This window comes from Oncorhynchus nerka, linkage group LG1 (assembly GCF_034236695.1).
Source record: "Oncorhynchus nerka isolate Pitt River linkage group LG1, Oner_Uvic_2.0, whole genome shotgun sequence".
In the NCBI taxonomy this organism is placed as follows: domain Eukaryota; kingdom Metazoa; phylum Chordata; class Actinopteri; order Salmoniformes; family Salmonidae; genus Oncorhynchus; species Oncorhynchus nerka.
In genome coordinates, this window is record NC_088396.1 from 24,289,347 (window position 1) to 24,305,895 (window position 16,549).

Here is a 16,549-nt window from a genome sequence, read left to right on the forward strand (position 1 = left end):
CTCAGGGAAACTTCTCCACAGTGTCAGGGACTGCTAAGCTCATATGGAGTAGGAGGACGTTGCCCCTAGATGCTGGTCCAAGGTCAATCTTGTGTTGGGGAGGGTAAGCTGATCCTAGATCAGTGCTTACTTGCAACTTTTACCAGCAGAGTCATTCAGTGGAGGAGTTTAAGGTACTGAGAGAAGCTCATGGCACAGTAGCATTAAGGAATGGTGTTTCTTTACAATAAGTTACAATAATGAGAGGGGGTGAAAGAGGGGAGAGAAAGTGAGAGAGAGAGGGGGAGAGGGGAGAGAAAGTGAGAGAGAGTGAGAGAGAGAGGGGGAGAGAGAGAGGGGGAGAGGGGAGAGAAAGTGAGAGAGAGAGGGGGAGAGAAAGTGAGAGAGAGCGAGAGAGAGAGAGCGAGAGAGAGGGGGAGAGGGGAGAGAAGTGTGAAAGAGAGAGGGGGAGAGAAAGTGAGAGAAAGGGGGGAGGGGAGAGAACGTGAGAGAGAGAGGGGGAGAGAACGTGAGAGAGCGAGAGAGGGAGGGAGGAGAGGGGGAGCGAGAGAGGGGGGTTATTGATGCAATGTGCTAGTGTTGTGGGGATCTTCTGTCCCAGTCTACCAAGATGCTGTTCACCCTCTCCTCTTCATCTCCCTAAAAAAAAAAACACATAGGCTCTTAGATGTGTTTATAGTGTGTGTGTATAGTGTGTGCGTGTAAGTGAGAGAATAGTCACTAACCTGCTCTCCCAGCTACACCATCTCATACTGATTAGCTGTAATGATCCTGGACAGACAACATGCCAGCAACATGCCAATCAACTGAGAAGGAGAGAGAGAGATAACTTTAGATCAGTGTTTTGTCCGGGGCTATAATAAAATGTGTACTGGAGGGTTGGAGTTGGGAAACACTGCTTTAGATTATAGTAGACCTTAAAAACAGCACTCATATCAACACACAAGTGCATTCTCTCTATCTCACCTGTGAGAAGGCGATGCCAAAAGTCACTCCTGCAATGATGGCCATGTTGATCTCGAGGAAGGAGGTGACCAGTTCATAACAGCCCTGAAACACAGGGTACGGGTTAGTGTGTAACACAGTGGATGGTTACAGACACACAGACACACACACACCTGCTGGTTGATTTTGGTGTGGTTTATGGTGGTGTTGCGGAGGTCCTGTGGGCTGCAGTCAGAGGAGTTGGAGCAGCAGCTCAGGGGAAAGCCGTTAGCAGGGTAGTACACACTGCCCAACCAGCTGGTGTAGTTGTACACCCCACAGCAATGCAGCTGGAGAGAGACACACAGACAGAGATGTGATTGAATTGTGTGTTGTTGTTAGAATAGTAGTTTTGTTGTTGTTGTGACTCACGCTGCTTTGGACGTTGTCCACTACCAGGCTCTTCTCATCCTCAGCATCATAGTTCAACACCGCGTCAGTATACGTCCTCAGGAAGGTTCCCTTTATCTGTGGACACACACGCACAAACACGCGGGCACACACACACACACACACACGTGATGTGACGTATTTCTATTGGCAGGTAAGCGGCTGAGATGGGGCCAGATGAATTGTGGGTAATGTATTACAAATAGAGAAACTGACCTCATGACGAAAAACAAAGCCAGAGATCCCAGCCACCAACTCAGCTAGGAACACCAGGGACAAGAACATTGCATACTGTAGAGATAGAGAGAGATGGGTAGAGAGTGGGGAATCCACACACACGAAAACATTTTGTCCATTAAAATAACATCACATTGATCTGAAATACAGTGTAGACATTGTTAATGTTGTAAATTACTATTGTAACTGGAAACAACAACCATCACTCCTGTGTTCCAATGGCGCATTGTGTTAGCTAATCCAAGTTTATAATTTAAAAGGCTAATTGATCATTAGAAAACCCTTTTGCAATTAGGTTAGCGCAGCTGAAAACTGTTGTCCTGATTAAAGAAGCAATAAAACTGGCCTTCTTTAGACTAGTTGAGTATCTGGAGCATCAGCATTTGTGGGTTCGATTACAGGCTCAAAATGGCCAAAAATAAAGAACTTTCTTCGAAAACTCGTCAGTCTATTCTTGTTCTGAGAAATGAAGGCTATTCCATGCGAGTAATTGCCAAGAAACTGAAGATCTCGTACAACGCTGTGCACTACTCTCTTCACAGAACAGCGCAAACTAGCTCTAACCAGAATAGAAAGAGGAGTGGGAGGCCCCGGTGCATAACTGAGCAAGAGGACAAGTACATTAGAGTGTCTAGTTTGAGAAACAGATGCCTAACAAGTTCTCAACTGGCAGTTTCATTAAATAGTACCCGCAAAACACCCGTCTCAACGTCAACAGTGAAGAGGCGACTCCGGGATGCTGGCCTTCTAGGCAGATTTGCAAAGAAAAACCCATTTCTCAGACTGGCCAATAAAAAGAAAAGATTAAGACAAAAGAACACAGACACTGGACAGAGGAACTCTGCTTAGAAGGCCAGCATCCCGGAGTCACCTCTTCACTGTTGACGTTGAGACTGGTGTTTTGCAGGTACTAGTTAATGAAGCTGCCAGTTGAGGACTCCAGATACTCAACTAGTCTAAAGAAGGCCAGTTTTATTGCTTCTTTAATCAGAACAACAGTTTTCAGCTGTGCTAACAATTGCAAAAGGGTTTTCTAATGATCAATTAGCTTTTTAAAATGATAAACTTGGATTAGCTAACACAACATGCCATTAGAACACAGGATGGTTGGGCCTCTGTACGCATATGTAGATATTCCATAAAAAAATCTGCCGTTTCCAGCTAAAATAGTCCTTTACAACATTAATAATGTCTACACTGTATTTCTGAACCAATTGATGTTATTTTAATGGACAGAAAATGTGATTTTCTTTCAAAAACAAGGACATATCTAAGTGACCCTTAACTTTTGAATGGTAGTGTAGATAATTATCATTGTGTTTCTCCAACTGCTCTGGGTTAATCAGTATCAAAACAATGCTTCACAACCCCACCTGCAGATTCCCAGCTCCAGTGTGTGTGTGTGTGTGTGTGCATGCTTCTCTCCTCCCTCTCCCCTCACCAGTTTGAGCATCCATGGGCTCCCCCTGCAGGTGGCGAAGCATCCGAACAGGCCGAAGACGATGATGACAGTCCCAGTGCCGATGAGGACGTACGGAGCGTTGGTGGTGTTCTCAGCTATCAGAGAGATATACGGGCCCAGCATAAACTTCCCCCATACTCCCACTGCCAAGAGGATCGCTCCTGTGATCTGGAGAACAGAAAGAAAGAGAGAAACAGAGCGGGAAAGGAGATGAGTGAAAGGGGAGAGGACAGAGAGAGGGTAGGTATTAAAGGGGAAATATATGAGCGAAGGGTGATGACGATGGGTGGAAAGAGGTGAGAGAGCAGATGGAGAAGACAGAGGAGGAGAGGGGAGAAGATGCCAGACAGATGTTGACATCCAGAGGTACACTATTCAGCCAGCAGAGTGCAGTGCTGCTACTGATGGTCCTACTGATCGTGCTTAGACCAAAGACTAGAGAACACTCCCCATGGCTCAACAATGCATAGCCACCCACCCTCTGCCTCTCCACAGTATGGGACAATGAAGTTTCCCCTGGACACAGATCTAAGATAATCTTTTTTGAGTGTAATTGATAGCAGGTTTGAGTCCTGAATGCTGATTGGCTGACAGCGGTGGTATATCAGACCATGTGTATGACAAAACATTTATTTTTACTGCTCTAATTACGTTGTTAACCAATTTATAATAGCAATAAGGCACCTCTGGGGTTTGTGGTATATGGCCAATATACCACGGCCAAAGGCGCGTTGCATCGTGCCTAAGAACAGCCCTTATATGTTGGCCATATACCACAAGCCTTCGGGTCTTATTGCTTAATTATACCATGGAATACTCCTTTCTGATTGGTTTGAAGGGCATTCTAAAGCGTGCATTAATTCCCTACAACACGGGAGAATTCAATGGCTATGGTTATTTTTTTTACATGTTTTGTTTGAGCTGCTTTTGAAAGCAAAAGTCAAATTGAAAACAGTATGGGTATTGTTGAATTCGATTTTCATAATAGCAAGCTAGGACTCATGGTTCGGTTAGCTAAACTAGCAAGTCTGTTTGGTTACCACGGCAACTACTGTAGCTATCTAGTAAACTTCATTCCTACTGGCAAATGAACACATTTCTAATTGCAAATGTGTTAAATTATAGCCATGGTATAAAAGGGATAATCAACTCGGGGCTCTATGCTTTCTCTGGAAAATAATACAACTCGGTGGAAGGTGTGTTTCACTCCGCTAATGCGTTGTGGAACACCCTCCACACGTCGTTCATTATTTTACACAGAACGCATAGCCCCTTGTTATTTATCCCTTACATAAGTGATAACTAGATCAACCTTTCAGCTTGTCCTCTCTGACCAAGGAGCAAATAGCAGTTGTTTCTAGGTGTCATAACAGAGAGGGGAGTGCAGAGGCAGAGAGGGAAGGAATGGGGGGATGTTTTTCTGTGGAACACACATACACACACGAGCACACACACACACAAAGAGGGAGCGAATCAAAAGGACCCTTTGATCCAGAGCGAGCCGCTTCCTCCTGTGGCACTGCTCTTAGCATTTCTAATGAAGGCCACTCATAAAGGAGTGTGTTGTGTGGGCCAGCTAAATGCCCGTGTCCCAGCTGGGGGGCAGCTGCTTTTTGGGAGGGGGTACAGAAGGGGTGCCGATCTGTTAATGCCACCGAACTAGCAAAGCCTGTTGCCAACTCATCATCAGCCCCCTACCCCCCACCACGAGGTCCCTCTCTCCTGCCGTCTGTCATACTGCCACATAGCAGGCCTGCACACACATCCACATAAGCAGAACCACACAGGCACACAAACAATGTGACATATAGTTTTACTGGCAGGTGTCAGGCCCAATTGTGGTCTAAATGTATTATCATTACCTGAATGAGGTGCAGGGCTCGACTGTAGCAAACGTCTGCACATCATAGGACTAGTTATCAAGGCCTTGATTAGTTGCATCAGGTTTGTTAGTGCTGGGCTGGGACAAACATGTGCACCCGTTTGGGATGGAAGAACACTAGGAGAGGTGTCAAGGACAGGGACCATTTGGCTGGCAGGGCCAGAGTTAAATTGTATCCATGGTAACAGACATCCATCTCTGAGGTGCTGCAGTATCCAAGCAGAACTCAGCCAAAACATACAAAACATCTCCCTCTCCTCCTCTCTTTGTTTTCTAACCTTGTATGAACAGCAGGTGGCAAACCCCCTCCCTCTCCATAAGTCTAAATGTACTAACTCCCCTCGAAACCTGAACTGTTCTTCACAAATGAAAAGACTGAGGCACTACAATCCCTTAAAAACCACAGAATGATAAAACTTTACTTTTTATCAAAGCACCACCACAGACCTAAATCAATCAAATGTCCCTATTATCTCTGAATATGTTTATTTCTCAACCATTCATAAGTAATGACACCAACACAGACCAAAGGGCTCATTTTAGTAATGAGTGGAAACACAAACACGGCATTAATGATTCAAGCTCATATCCCCCTCTGTACTGTATATCTGGTACTACATAATGTACACAGTATAATGGCAATGCTCCTACATTTATCACTGTTGGAAGTCTTGCGGTTTCAATGTGCGTAGCGAACTTAGCAATTATGCTCCACCTCGTGGCCTGTGTGAGCTTGTACTTAATGACCATTCAGGATAGACAGGACTATCTGCCATCATTATAAGAATACTGCCTTGATAATGGTTTATTCTACTGTTCTATTATCGCTGATATTCATCTTATTTAACAAGAATCGCTTGCAGATTTCTATAAACATAAAACAAAAAGTAGTTATCAGGTAGGCTAACTATCATGTAAATACCGTTTACCAAGGGATTCAAGAAAATGTGTATTTTTTTTCAGAATCTTTTGGGACTTTGTGAGAAATGATAATATCTTAATCACAAGTTATAAGTGGGTGCACACACATAAGATAAGTGCACAAGCCAATTTCCCACACTAATAGTCACATGTTCATGCCAGCTGTTCTGCGGTGAGGTGACAACAGGTGGTCATATGTATGCCCTAGTCCAATGGCCCTGAGAGGTGAGTTCTGCGTGTTAAGGAGTGTGTTTTCTTTGTCGTTGTACCAGTATACTTATCCCTCCACTGATTGATCAATGTCTATCAATCTATCTATCTTGTCTTTGTATTATACAAATCCTTGCATCTATGTTTTTTATTTAACTAGGCAAGTCAGTTAAGAACAAATTCTTATTTACAATGACGGCCTACACCGGCCAAACCTGGACGACACTGGGCCAATTGTGTGCCGCCCTATGGGATTCCCAATCACAGCTGGTTGCGATACAGCCTAGATTCAAACCAGGGTGTCTGTAGTGATGCCTCGAGAACTGAGACGCAGTGCCTTAGACTGTTGCGCCACTCGGGAGCCCCTATTACATTGATAGTCAGGCCAGAAGATAGACTAGACAGTGTGTTTGTCTGCATGCAATACAGCTGATGTCATATGTTGAAAACAGAACCCAGGCTAGGGCTGGAGGAAGTGATGATGTTGTTGTTGAAAACAGAACCCAGGCTAGGGCTGGAGGAAGTGATGACGCTGTTGTTGTGATGCAATCGACCATTGTAGTGGTTGCCCTTAGTCCTAGATCTAGGATCGGATGACTCTAACAATCTGAACCATTAGGGTTATGAAGAAAACTTTGGACCCTGTATCACAGGTAACGAGGCAACATCTAACTAATACATTCTAATGCAATCTGGGAGATTACTCAGAACCCAGCAGCCATGACAACATGAATGACCCCTTTCCCCCCCAGTCCCCAAAAGAGAAAATATGGCCCACTTGGTTAAAACTGGTTGAATCGACGTTGTTTCCATGGCATTTCAAAAACAACAAAAAATCAAATGTGAATCAACGTGGAAAACTGATTGGACTTGCAAAAACTCATCAATCTAAGGGAATTTCACTTTTTTTTCACCCAACTTTTAATGTAATTCCAATGACATGGTGAAATTTTTTGTTGATTTCACGCATAATTCACATTAGTTGAACACAACCAAATGTAAATCAAAACTAGACATTGAAATCAGAAGAGGTTGGTGGGAGGAGCTATAGGAGGACAGGCTCATTGTAATGCCTGGAATGGAATGGTATCAAACCACCTGTTTGACTACGTTCCATTTATTCCATTCCAGCCATTACAGTGAGCCTGTCCTCATATAGCTCCTCCCACCAGTCTCCTCGGGGAGGTCTATTTTAAACATTAACATCTCACATACCCCAAGTCTGCCAACTGCACTACTGGAGACCACAGCGTGTGAACTAGAGTCTGAAGCACTCGCCGGAAGACATTAGCTGTCATGACAAGCTGACGACAGTGAAACTCAGGAACCAAACTATCTGGAGAATTTCAAACCACCACCAACACCCACCCCTCTGACCTCAGCCCATTCCAAGGTGTAGATACCCACCCCTCTGACCTAAGCCCAGTCCAAGGTGTAGACACCCACCCCTCTGATCTCAGCCCATTCCAAGGTGTAGACACCCACCCCTCTGACCTCAGCCCATTCCAAGGTGTAGACACCCACCCCTCTGACCTCAGCCCATTCCAAGGTGTAGACACCCCCCCTCTGACCTCAGCCCATTCCAAGGTGTAGACACCCAGCCCTTTGACCTCAGCCCATTCCAAGGTGTAGACACCCACCCCTCTGACCTCAGCCCATTCCAAGGTGTAGACACCCACCCCTCTGACCTCAGCCCATTCCAAGGTGTAGACACCCACCCCTTTGACCTCAGCCCATTCCAAGGTGTAGACACCCACCCCTTTGACCTCAGCCCATTCCAAGGTGTAGACACCCACCCCTTTGACCTCAGCCAATTTCAGCCCATTCCAAGGTGTAGACACCCACCCCTTTGACCTCAGACCATTCCAAGGTGTAGACACCCAGCCCTTTGACCTCAGACCATTCCAAGGTGTAGACACCCGCCCCTTTAACCTCAGCCCATTCCAAGGTGTAGAAGGAGCATCACTCTATCCTTGTCTAACAAAGATATCTCTCAGGATAAGAGCTGCAAATACACACTGAGTTTGTTTACTTTTGGTTTGACTGTAGAGGGATTGCTTATGTGTTACCCAGTTACCCATCCAACTTGATGCCCATCTGTAGGCTACTGTTTCTCATGTAGCCTAATAGACACAGGAATTGGCTCAAGAAATACATGCTATGGTATGACCCTCGAAGCATCGTTACCCATTGCGCCACAAAAGCTGCGGCCCTTGCAGAGCAAGGTGAACAACTACATCAAGGCCTCAGAGCGAGTGACGTCATCGATTGAAACGCTATTAGCGCGGACCACCGCTAACTAGCTAGCCATTTCACATCGGTTGCACCAGCTTTGGAAGAAAACAGCAAATGTAGACATTTAGGGTTTATTTAGTTTACATATATTTTAAAGGCTATTTATACATATTTTCTGTTTTATAAAACCAGTATAAACTGTATTTATTATTATATGACAATATTTTGCAGTGACAGTATTTCTATTACACCATTTTTTAATATCACATGAATTACTTTAATTTTCCAGCATAAGTAAAAGCAAGAAATGCATTACCTCAACTCTGGACCTCAATGCCAGTTCCACTGTATTGTTCCCCTCTAATCAGGGAATGATTTAGACCTGGGACACTAGGTGGGCACAATTAATGATCAGGTAGAAAACCAGCATGCTCTGGACCTCAATGGGTAAGAGTTGAATACCCCTGGCCTATGCCTATACGGCCATTCTTTCGACTGGTTTGGATTTATCCCTGACCAAAATGGCTGCCATTATCACATCATTCTGGATATTTGAAGGTTTAGGACATAGAGATCCTATTAAATTAATAGAGGGGCTATGATTAAAACAAACAACTTAACAGGATGCAGACAAATCATTTCAAATGGGCTGTAGGCTATGTTTACAAAGCCAGGTGCACATCCATGTCGGGGCTATATAGTGCCACATATCCAGTATGGTTAGTCTAAATCAATGACAAAACATTGTATGCTGGTATAATGACCAATGACGAGAGCATATGCATACTGTCGCCTTGGCATTGACGGGGTGACTTCCATGTTAGCTACGCACCAAATGATGGACCAGACAGAAACCGTTACATGAGTGGCTGCTGATTTGCCTGCATCAACAGCCTCGACTGATAACCTCTGCCTATCTCTGTCACCACAGAGAAGCTGATGCGCTCTATATTCGACGCATATGCCATGCATATGTATTGCGGTCATACTGACAACTTCGAAATAGAGAGCAACATTTCGCTAGCTGGAGTCGGTGACAATGTGCGCAATAAGCCTACAGCTGGGTTGGACAGCTGAGGATGTCGCATTTCGCCAAGCGTGTGTGGTTGTAAACATTACCCGATAAGTCATCGTCACAAAAGGCACAGCTGAAACACATTTATAGCATTACATGTACGGTAGCAAGAAGTCATAAAAGACGAACGTCCACCCTCGAAATAACTGAATGAATCATCCATATAGAAAAATAAAGGTAGGCTACCCCGTTCGTCATAGAGGGCATGCATTTATTTTCTATACGGGTACACCGCACATGTCTGCATCTACAACGATAACTAATCTCTCCAAGGCTTACATTGGGGAATGGATAAACCTAGGGTAACGTTAACTTACCCAAAATACGAAGGAGTAAACAATGAGGAGGGTTTTGAGAAAGGTTATCACTGGTTTGGTCTCCATTATGCCCAATGCAATACCACAGTAAACTGAAAAGGAGGTTTCTGCAAACCTTGCGCTACCATGACTCTCCGCTGGAGGACATTCACAGCGCAGCCGCCAAAATTGCCCCATTAACCACTGATACAGGGTCAGATATTCTTTCTCCGGAATAGTAGGTAAGATTCGCTTTGACAAGTGTTATCTGTTCGTAGATCTGATCTGTGGAGCAAATAACCCGAGAAACAACACAGCTCCATTACACCCTCTTGGCGTGCGTTTCCAAGGGCAGTATTAGCAGTCAGGGATGCGTTCATTACGATAGAACGGTGTTCAACGTTTATTTATTTTTTGCATACAAGCAGTTTTACTATGATTTATGCAGTGCATGGTTGGACTAATCAAGTGTCAGTCCCTGGGAAATAACATTTTAAAGGACCCCCTATTGGCGTCAGAAATAACATTTTAAAGGACCCCCTATTGGCGTCAGAAATAACATTTTAAAGCAAATGTTCTGCAATTCTAAGCATTTTGCCTTAGGGCAGAGATATTATTTAGCATTTTTCAGGCTTAAATTACCATGCTTTTAAATTCAAACAAAATACCACCCCCCCAGGCCCATTTTATTGCACCATGTAAATATTATTCCATGGATCCCTTGTCCAAAATTCCTTTAATCTGTTGTTGCTACGTAGCAATATTCATAAACATTCAGTTGTAAAAAAAAAAATTAAAAGGCTGCGGACCCCCTGCAGTACATCGGACCCTTCTTTGGGAACCCCTGGCCTAACCTACTCTGTCTAGTTGTAGAAGAAGTGGTAGGGAGTCAGATCTGGGAGTCACATGCCACCCTGTGGTCAATGCAGTACACAAGCACAAGGAAACGACTATGCATCAATGCCTGGAAGGCTACTGAACACCATAAATAGTTATAAATAATTCGTCTGGCTGTGTGTGCTTGAACGTGAATTCAACATTTTGACAGGCATTTTGATATTAAAAAGTCAATGTATAGATTATTCCTATCATGCAACACGGTAGACAGTCGGATGGTGATATAATGTAGTAAAACTAAATTAATCGCTGTTCGCCACTTTGTCCTAAGCGTCATTAAATTCTAGTCGATATGATGCGTTACCGGGAGCCAAAGTGGGAACGTTAGCTAACCTGTCAGCAGAAAATGCTGGCACTGGAGTCACTACCACTCCCACTGATGTGTATACTCATTCATATCCGGCAATGGAGACACGGTTATTAAGAGGGCGGGGCGCGGTTCAGCCATTGCACTCCGGCTATGACGATCCCTGCACTGTTGAAATATCGATTGCAACATTTCTGGTAGCTCTGCCCTGATCTTGCTGTCTAAAAGTACTTGTATGTAATTAGTCTGTTGCTGGTGGTCCAAGTAGTGATTTTGTGATCTGTTGAGTTTCGTGTTGAGAAATAGATTTGTTAGCATTTACCTTTAGGTTACTTTAGCTTTGCTTCTTCATCGGATGAATGGTTTTATAATTTAGCATCTACTGTATTTCAAAGCGAACTAGGCCCACTAACTTTTATTCTATATATTTCGAATACCCCGATTGTTGGCGGATATGTGCTGATAATTTATTAGGCCCACTTTTGAATGGATTGTTTTGCGTCCTTAGACGTAATCGGTTTTATTCGCTAGATAATAAAGTGTATAACAGTTTGTAATTCAAGACCACGATAAATAATAGATTACTGCTCATTGTAACATAAATACACATTTGTGTGCAGCTCTATGGTTAGTTCAATAAAACATTATTGAATTACTTTCGGGGAATCACATTAACTTGAAAAGTGTGCCTAAAGTTGAATTGTCCAGCATCTGACAATTGTATCACATCAAAATATATTGGTCGGGTACACAGTTTAGCAGATGTTAAAGCTTGTGTTACTAACAGTGCAGCAAAAATGTCAAACAAGTACACACATAATAATTAAAAATTAAAAACAACAAATTACTAATGTCAGAACGGATCCAATGAATAACCCAATAACACTATCATCCATGCGTACATACACGAAAAATATATAATTTTTCGTGCATTTTTATGTACAGCAGTATATATATACAGCGAGCTATGTTGAGCAACCAGTGCATAAATAAACAGTGTAACAAAATGCAATACAGTAGTAGATTTAGTAGAATGAGCTCTGTGAATAATGCAGTATAAATACACTGTGTGAAAACAGTATAAAAAAACGGTCCAGTGTTTGTCTCTACAGTGCATTCGTAAAGTATTCAGACCCCTTGACTTTTTCCACATTTTGTTACATTAGTCTTATTCTAAAATGGATTCTCTTTTTTTTTTAAATCACCATTATTGACAAAGCAAAAATCGTTTTTTCAGAACTTTATTTACATAACTATTCAGACCCTTTGCTATGAGACTCGAAATTGAGCTCAGCTGTTTATACAATTTGACTGTTGTCCAGCTGGGGTAAATTCAATTGATTGGACATGATTAGAAAGGCACACACCTGTCTATATAAGGTCCCACAGTCGACAGCGCATGTCAGAGCAAAAACCAAGCCACGAGGTCGAAGAAATTGTCCGTAGAGCCCCGAGACAGGATTGTGTCAAGGCACTGATCTGGGGAAGGCTACAAAAAAAAATGTCTGCAGAATTGAAGGTCCCCAAGAACACAGTGGCCTTCATCATTCTTAAATGGAAGAAGTTTGGAACCACCAAGACTTTTCCACCAAGACCTTTCCGCCCGGCCAAACTGAGCAATCGGGGGAGAAGGGCCTTGGTCCGGGAGGTGACCAAGAACCCGATAGTAACTCTGGCAGAGCTCCAGAGTTCCTCTGTGGAGATGGGAGAACCTTCCAGAAGGATAACCATGTCTGCAGCACTTTATCAGGCCTTTATGGTAGAGTGGCCAGACAGAAGCCACTCCTCAGTAAAAGGCACATGACATCTGCTTGGAGTTTTCCAAAAGGCACCTAAAGGACTCTCAGACCCTGAGAAACAAGATTCTCTGGTCTGATGAAACCAAGATTGAACTCTTTTGCCTGAATGCCAAGCGTCACGTCTGGAGGAAACCTGGCACCATTCCTACGGTGAAGCATGGTGGTGGCAGCATCATGCAGGGGGGATGTTTTTCCGCAACAGGACTGGGAGACTAGTCAGGATCGAGGCAAAGATGAACGGAGCAAAGTACAGAGGGATCCTTGATGAAAACCTGCTCCAGAGTGCTCAGGACCTTAGACTGGGGCAAAAGTTCACCTTCCAACAGGACAACGGCCCTAAGCACACAGCCAAGACAACTCAGGAGTGGCTTCGGGACAAGTCTCTGAATGTCCTTGAGTGGCCCAGCCAGAACCCGGACTTGAACATCTCTGGAGAGACCTATAAATAGCTGTGCCCCCCATCCAACCTGACAGAGCTTGAGAGGAGCTGCAGAGAATTGGAGGAACTCCCCAAATATAGCTGCGTCATACCGAAGAAGACTTGAGGCTCTAATCGCTGCCAACGAAGTACTGAGTAAATGGTCTGAATACTAATATAATTTTTACATTTCGTTTTTTAAACATTTTTATACATTTTCAAAAATGTCGAATAACCTGCTTTTGCTTTGGCATTATGGGGTATTGTGCTTAAGGAGGGGAAAAATGATTTTATCAATTTTAGAATAAGGCTGTAACGTAACAAAATGTGGAAAAGTAAAGGGGTCTGAATACTTTCCGAATGGACTGTACATGGGACGTGTGTAAGTGTATTTGTGAGTACAGGAGTCTCTGTGTATAAAGTGTGTGTGTGTTTTGCAGACTGGTCACATACACTAGACACAACATACTAAACATATATCCAGGACAGTCAAATTAGTTTGATACAATATGTTACGTTTGGTATAATTACATAAGATAGAAGGTTACTTAAGGCAAAAACAAAAGGAGGGGGGGTTGATCAGGATGGATAGATGGGCAGGTGTATAATTTTAGTGTTTAGCAAATGAAAGGTTCAAATCCCATCATGGACAAGCAGCACCTTTGCTGCTAATTACCACTTTTTAGCTACTATGCTTGGTTAAGAGCTTGTAAGTAAGCATTTCACTGTAAGGTTCTATTCGGCGCATGTGACAAGTATAATTTAATATGCAACTACTTAGCATGTTAGCTAACCCTTCCCCTAACCTCTTTAGCTAACCCTTCCCCTAACCCTTTTAGTTAACCCTTCGCCTAACCATAACCATAACCCTTTAACCTAAACTTAGCACCCTAAAGCTAGTTAAAGTTAGTGTTAGTCACCACAAATTGTAATTCGTAGCATATCATACAAATTGTAATTCAAAAAAGATCATACAAAATGGATGATGGATTAATATGTACAATACAAATGTATCAGATTTACATACAGAATAATATTAAATGCTCTATTCCATGCTGTCACAGTTACCAGCCCTTTCAAGCTTAACATCCTTATCATTTATCACCCTCCAGGTACCCTCGGAGAGTTCATCAATGAGCTTGATGCCTTGATAAGCTCCTTTCCTGAGGACGGCTCACCTCTCACAGTTCTGGGCGACTTTAACCTCCCCACGTCTACCTTTGACTCATTCCTCTCTGCCTCCTTCTTTCCACTCCTCTCATCTTTTGACCTCACCCTCTCACCTTCCCCCCCTACTCACAAGGCAGGAAATACGCTCGACCTCATCTTTACTAGATGCTGTTCTTCCACTAACCTCATTGCTACTCCCCTCCAAGTCTCCGACCACTACCTTGTATCCTTCTCCCTCTCGCTCTCATCCAACACTTCCTACACTGCCCCTACTCGGATGGTATCGCGCCGTCCCAACCTTCGCTCTCTCTCCCCCGCTACTCTCTCCTCTTCCATCCTATCATCTCTTCCCTCTGCTCAAACCTTCTCCAACCTATCTCCTGATTCTGCCTCCTCAACCCTCCTCTCCTCCCTTTCTGCATCCTTTGACTCTCTATGTCCCCTATCCTCCAGGCCGGCTCGGTCCTCCCCTCCCGCTCCGTGGCTCAACGACTCATTGCGAGCTCACAGAACAGGGCTCCGGGCAGCCGAGCGGAAATGGAGGAAAACTCGCCTCCCTGCGGACCTGACATCCTTTCACTCCCTCCTCTCTACATTTTCCTCTTCTCTCTCTGCTGCTAAAGCCACTTTCTACCACTCTAAATTCCAAGCATCTGCCTCTAACCCTAGGAAGCTCTTTGCAACCTTCTCCTCCCTCCTGAATCCTCCTCCCCCCCCCCCTCCCTCTCTGCAGATGACTTCGTCAACCATTTTGAAAAGAAGGTCGACGACATCCGATCCTCGTTTGTTAAGTCAAACGACACCGCTGGTTCTGCTCACACTGCCCTACCCTGCGCTCTGACCTCTTTCTCCCCCCTCTCTCCAGATGAAATCTCGCGTCTTGTGACGGCCGGCCGCCCAACAACCTGCCCGCTTGACCCTATCCCCTCTTCTCTTCTCCAGACCATTTCCGGAGACCTTCTCCCCTACCTCACCTCGCTCATCAACTCATCCCTGACCGCTGGCTACGTCCCTTCCGTCTTCAAGAGAGCGAGAGTTGCACCCCTTCTGAAAAAACCTACACTCGATCCCTCCGATGTCAACAACTACAGACCAGTATCCCTTCTTTCTTTTCTCTCCAAAACTCTTGAACGTGCCGTCCTTGGCCAGCTCTCCCGCTATCTCTCTCAGAATGACCTTCTTGATCCAAATCAGTCAGGTTTCAAGACTAGTCATTCAACTGAGACTGCTCTTCTCTGTATCACGGAGGCGCTCCGCACTGCTAAAGCTAACTCTCTCTCCTCTGCTCTCATCCTTCTAGACCTATCGGCTGCCTTCGATACTGTGAACCATCAGATCCTCCTCTCCACCCTCTCCGAGTTGGGCATCTCCCGGCGCGGCCCACGCTTGGATTGCGTCCTACCTGACAGGTCGCTCCTACCAGGTGGCGTGGCGAGAATCCGTCTCCACACCACGTGCTCTCACCACTGGTGTCCCCCAGGGCTCTGTTCTAGGCCCTCTCCTATTCTCGCTATACACCAAGTCACTTGGCTCTGTCATAACCTCACATGGTCTCTCCTATCATTGCTATGCAGACGACACACAATTAATCTTCTCCTTTCCCCCTTCTGATGACCAGGTGGCGAATCGCATCTCTGCATGTCTGGCAGACATATCAGTGTGGATGACGGATCACCACCTCAAGCTGAACCTCGGCAAGACGGAGCTGCTCTTCCTCCCGGTGAAGGACTGCCCGTTCCATGATCTCGCCATCACGGTTGACAACTCCATTGTGTCCTCCTCCCAGAGCGCTAAGAACCTTGGCGTGATCCTGGACAACACCCTGTCGTTCTCAACTAACATCAAGGCGGTGGCCCGTTCCTGTAGGTTCATGCTCTACAACATCCGCAGAGTACGACCCTGCCTCACACAGGAAGCGGCGCAGGTCCTAATCCAGGCACTCGTCATCTCCCGTCTGGATTACTGCAACTCGCTGTTGGCTGGGCTCCCTGCCTGTGCCATTAAACCCCTACAACTCATCCAGAACGCCGCAGCCCGTCTGGTGTTCAACCTTCCCAAGTTCTCTCACGTCACCCCGCTCCTCCGCTCTCTCCACTGGCTTCCAGTTGAAGCTCGCATCCGCTACAAGACCATGGTGCTTGCCTACGGAGCTGTGAGGGGAACGGCACCTCAGTACCTCCAGGCTCTGATCAGGCCCTACACCCAAACAAGGGCACTGCGTTCATCCACCTCTGGCCTGCTCGCCTCCCTACCACTGAGGAAGTAC

At 45.0% G+C, this 16,549-nt stretch overlaps 1 protein-coding gene across 1 annotated transcript; it reads right to left on the bottom strand.

Moving 5' to 3' along the window:
* Positions 1-327: 327 nt before the first annotated feature.
* Positions 328-9,970, bottom strand: LOC115130979 (tetraspanin-7-like). Its single transcript, XM_029662596.2, has 8 exons — positions 9,714-9,970; positions 3,053-3,241; positions 1,591-1,665; positions 1,357-1,452; positions 1,119-1,274; positions 967-1,050; positions 726-806; positions 328-639 (listed from the first exon to the last, which is right to left on the bottom strand). The coding sequence occupies exons 1-7, from the start codon at positions 9,888-9,890 to the stop codon at positions 738-740; spliced, it is 846 nt and encodes a 281-aa protein (XP_029518456.1). The 5' UTR covers positions 9,891-9,970; the 3' UTR covers positions 328-639; positions 726-737.
* Between the last annotated feature and the right edge of the window lie 6,579 nt (positions 9,971-16,549).

Excerpts from the sequence above, each read along its gene's own strand:
- LOC115130979 (XM_029662596.2), bottom strand. The coding sequence starts at position 9,890 with ATGGGGCAATTTTGGCGGCTGCGCTGTGAATGTCCTCCAGCGGAGAGT. Across the intron at positions 3,242-9,713 it reads TTTACTCCTTCGTATTTTGG|ATCACAGGAGCGATCCTCTT; the intron begins GTAAGTTAACGT and ends TCTGTTCTCCAG. Across the intron at positions 1,453-1,590 it reads GCTTTGTTTTTCGTCATGAG|ATAAAGGGAACCTTCCTGAG; the intron begins GTCAGTTTCTCT and ends GTGTGTCCACAG.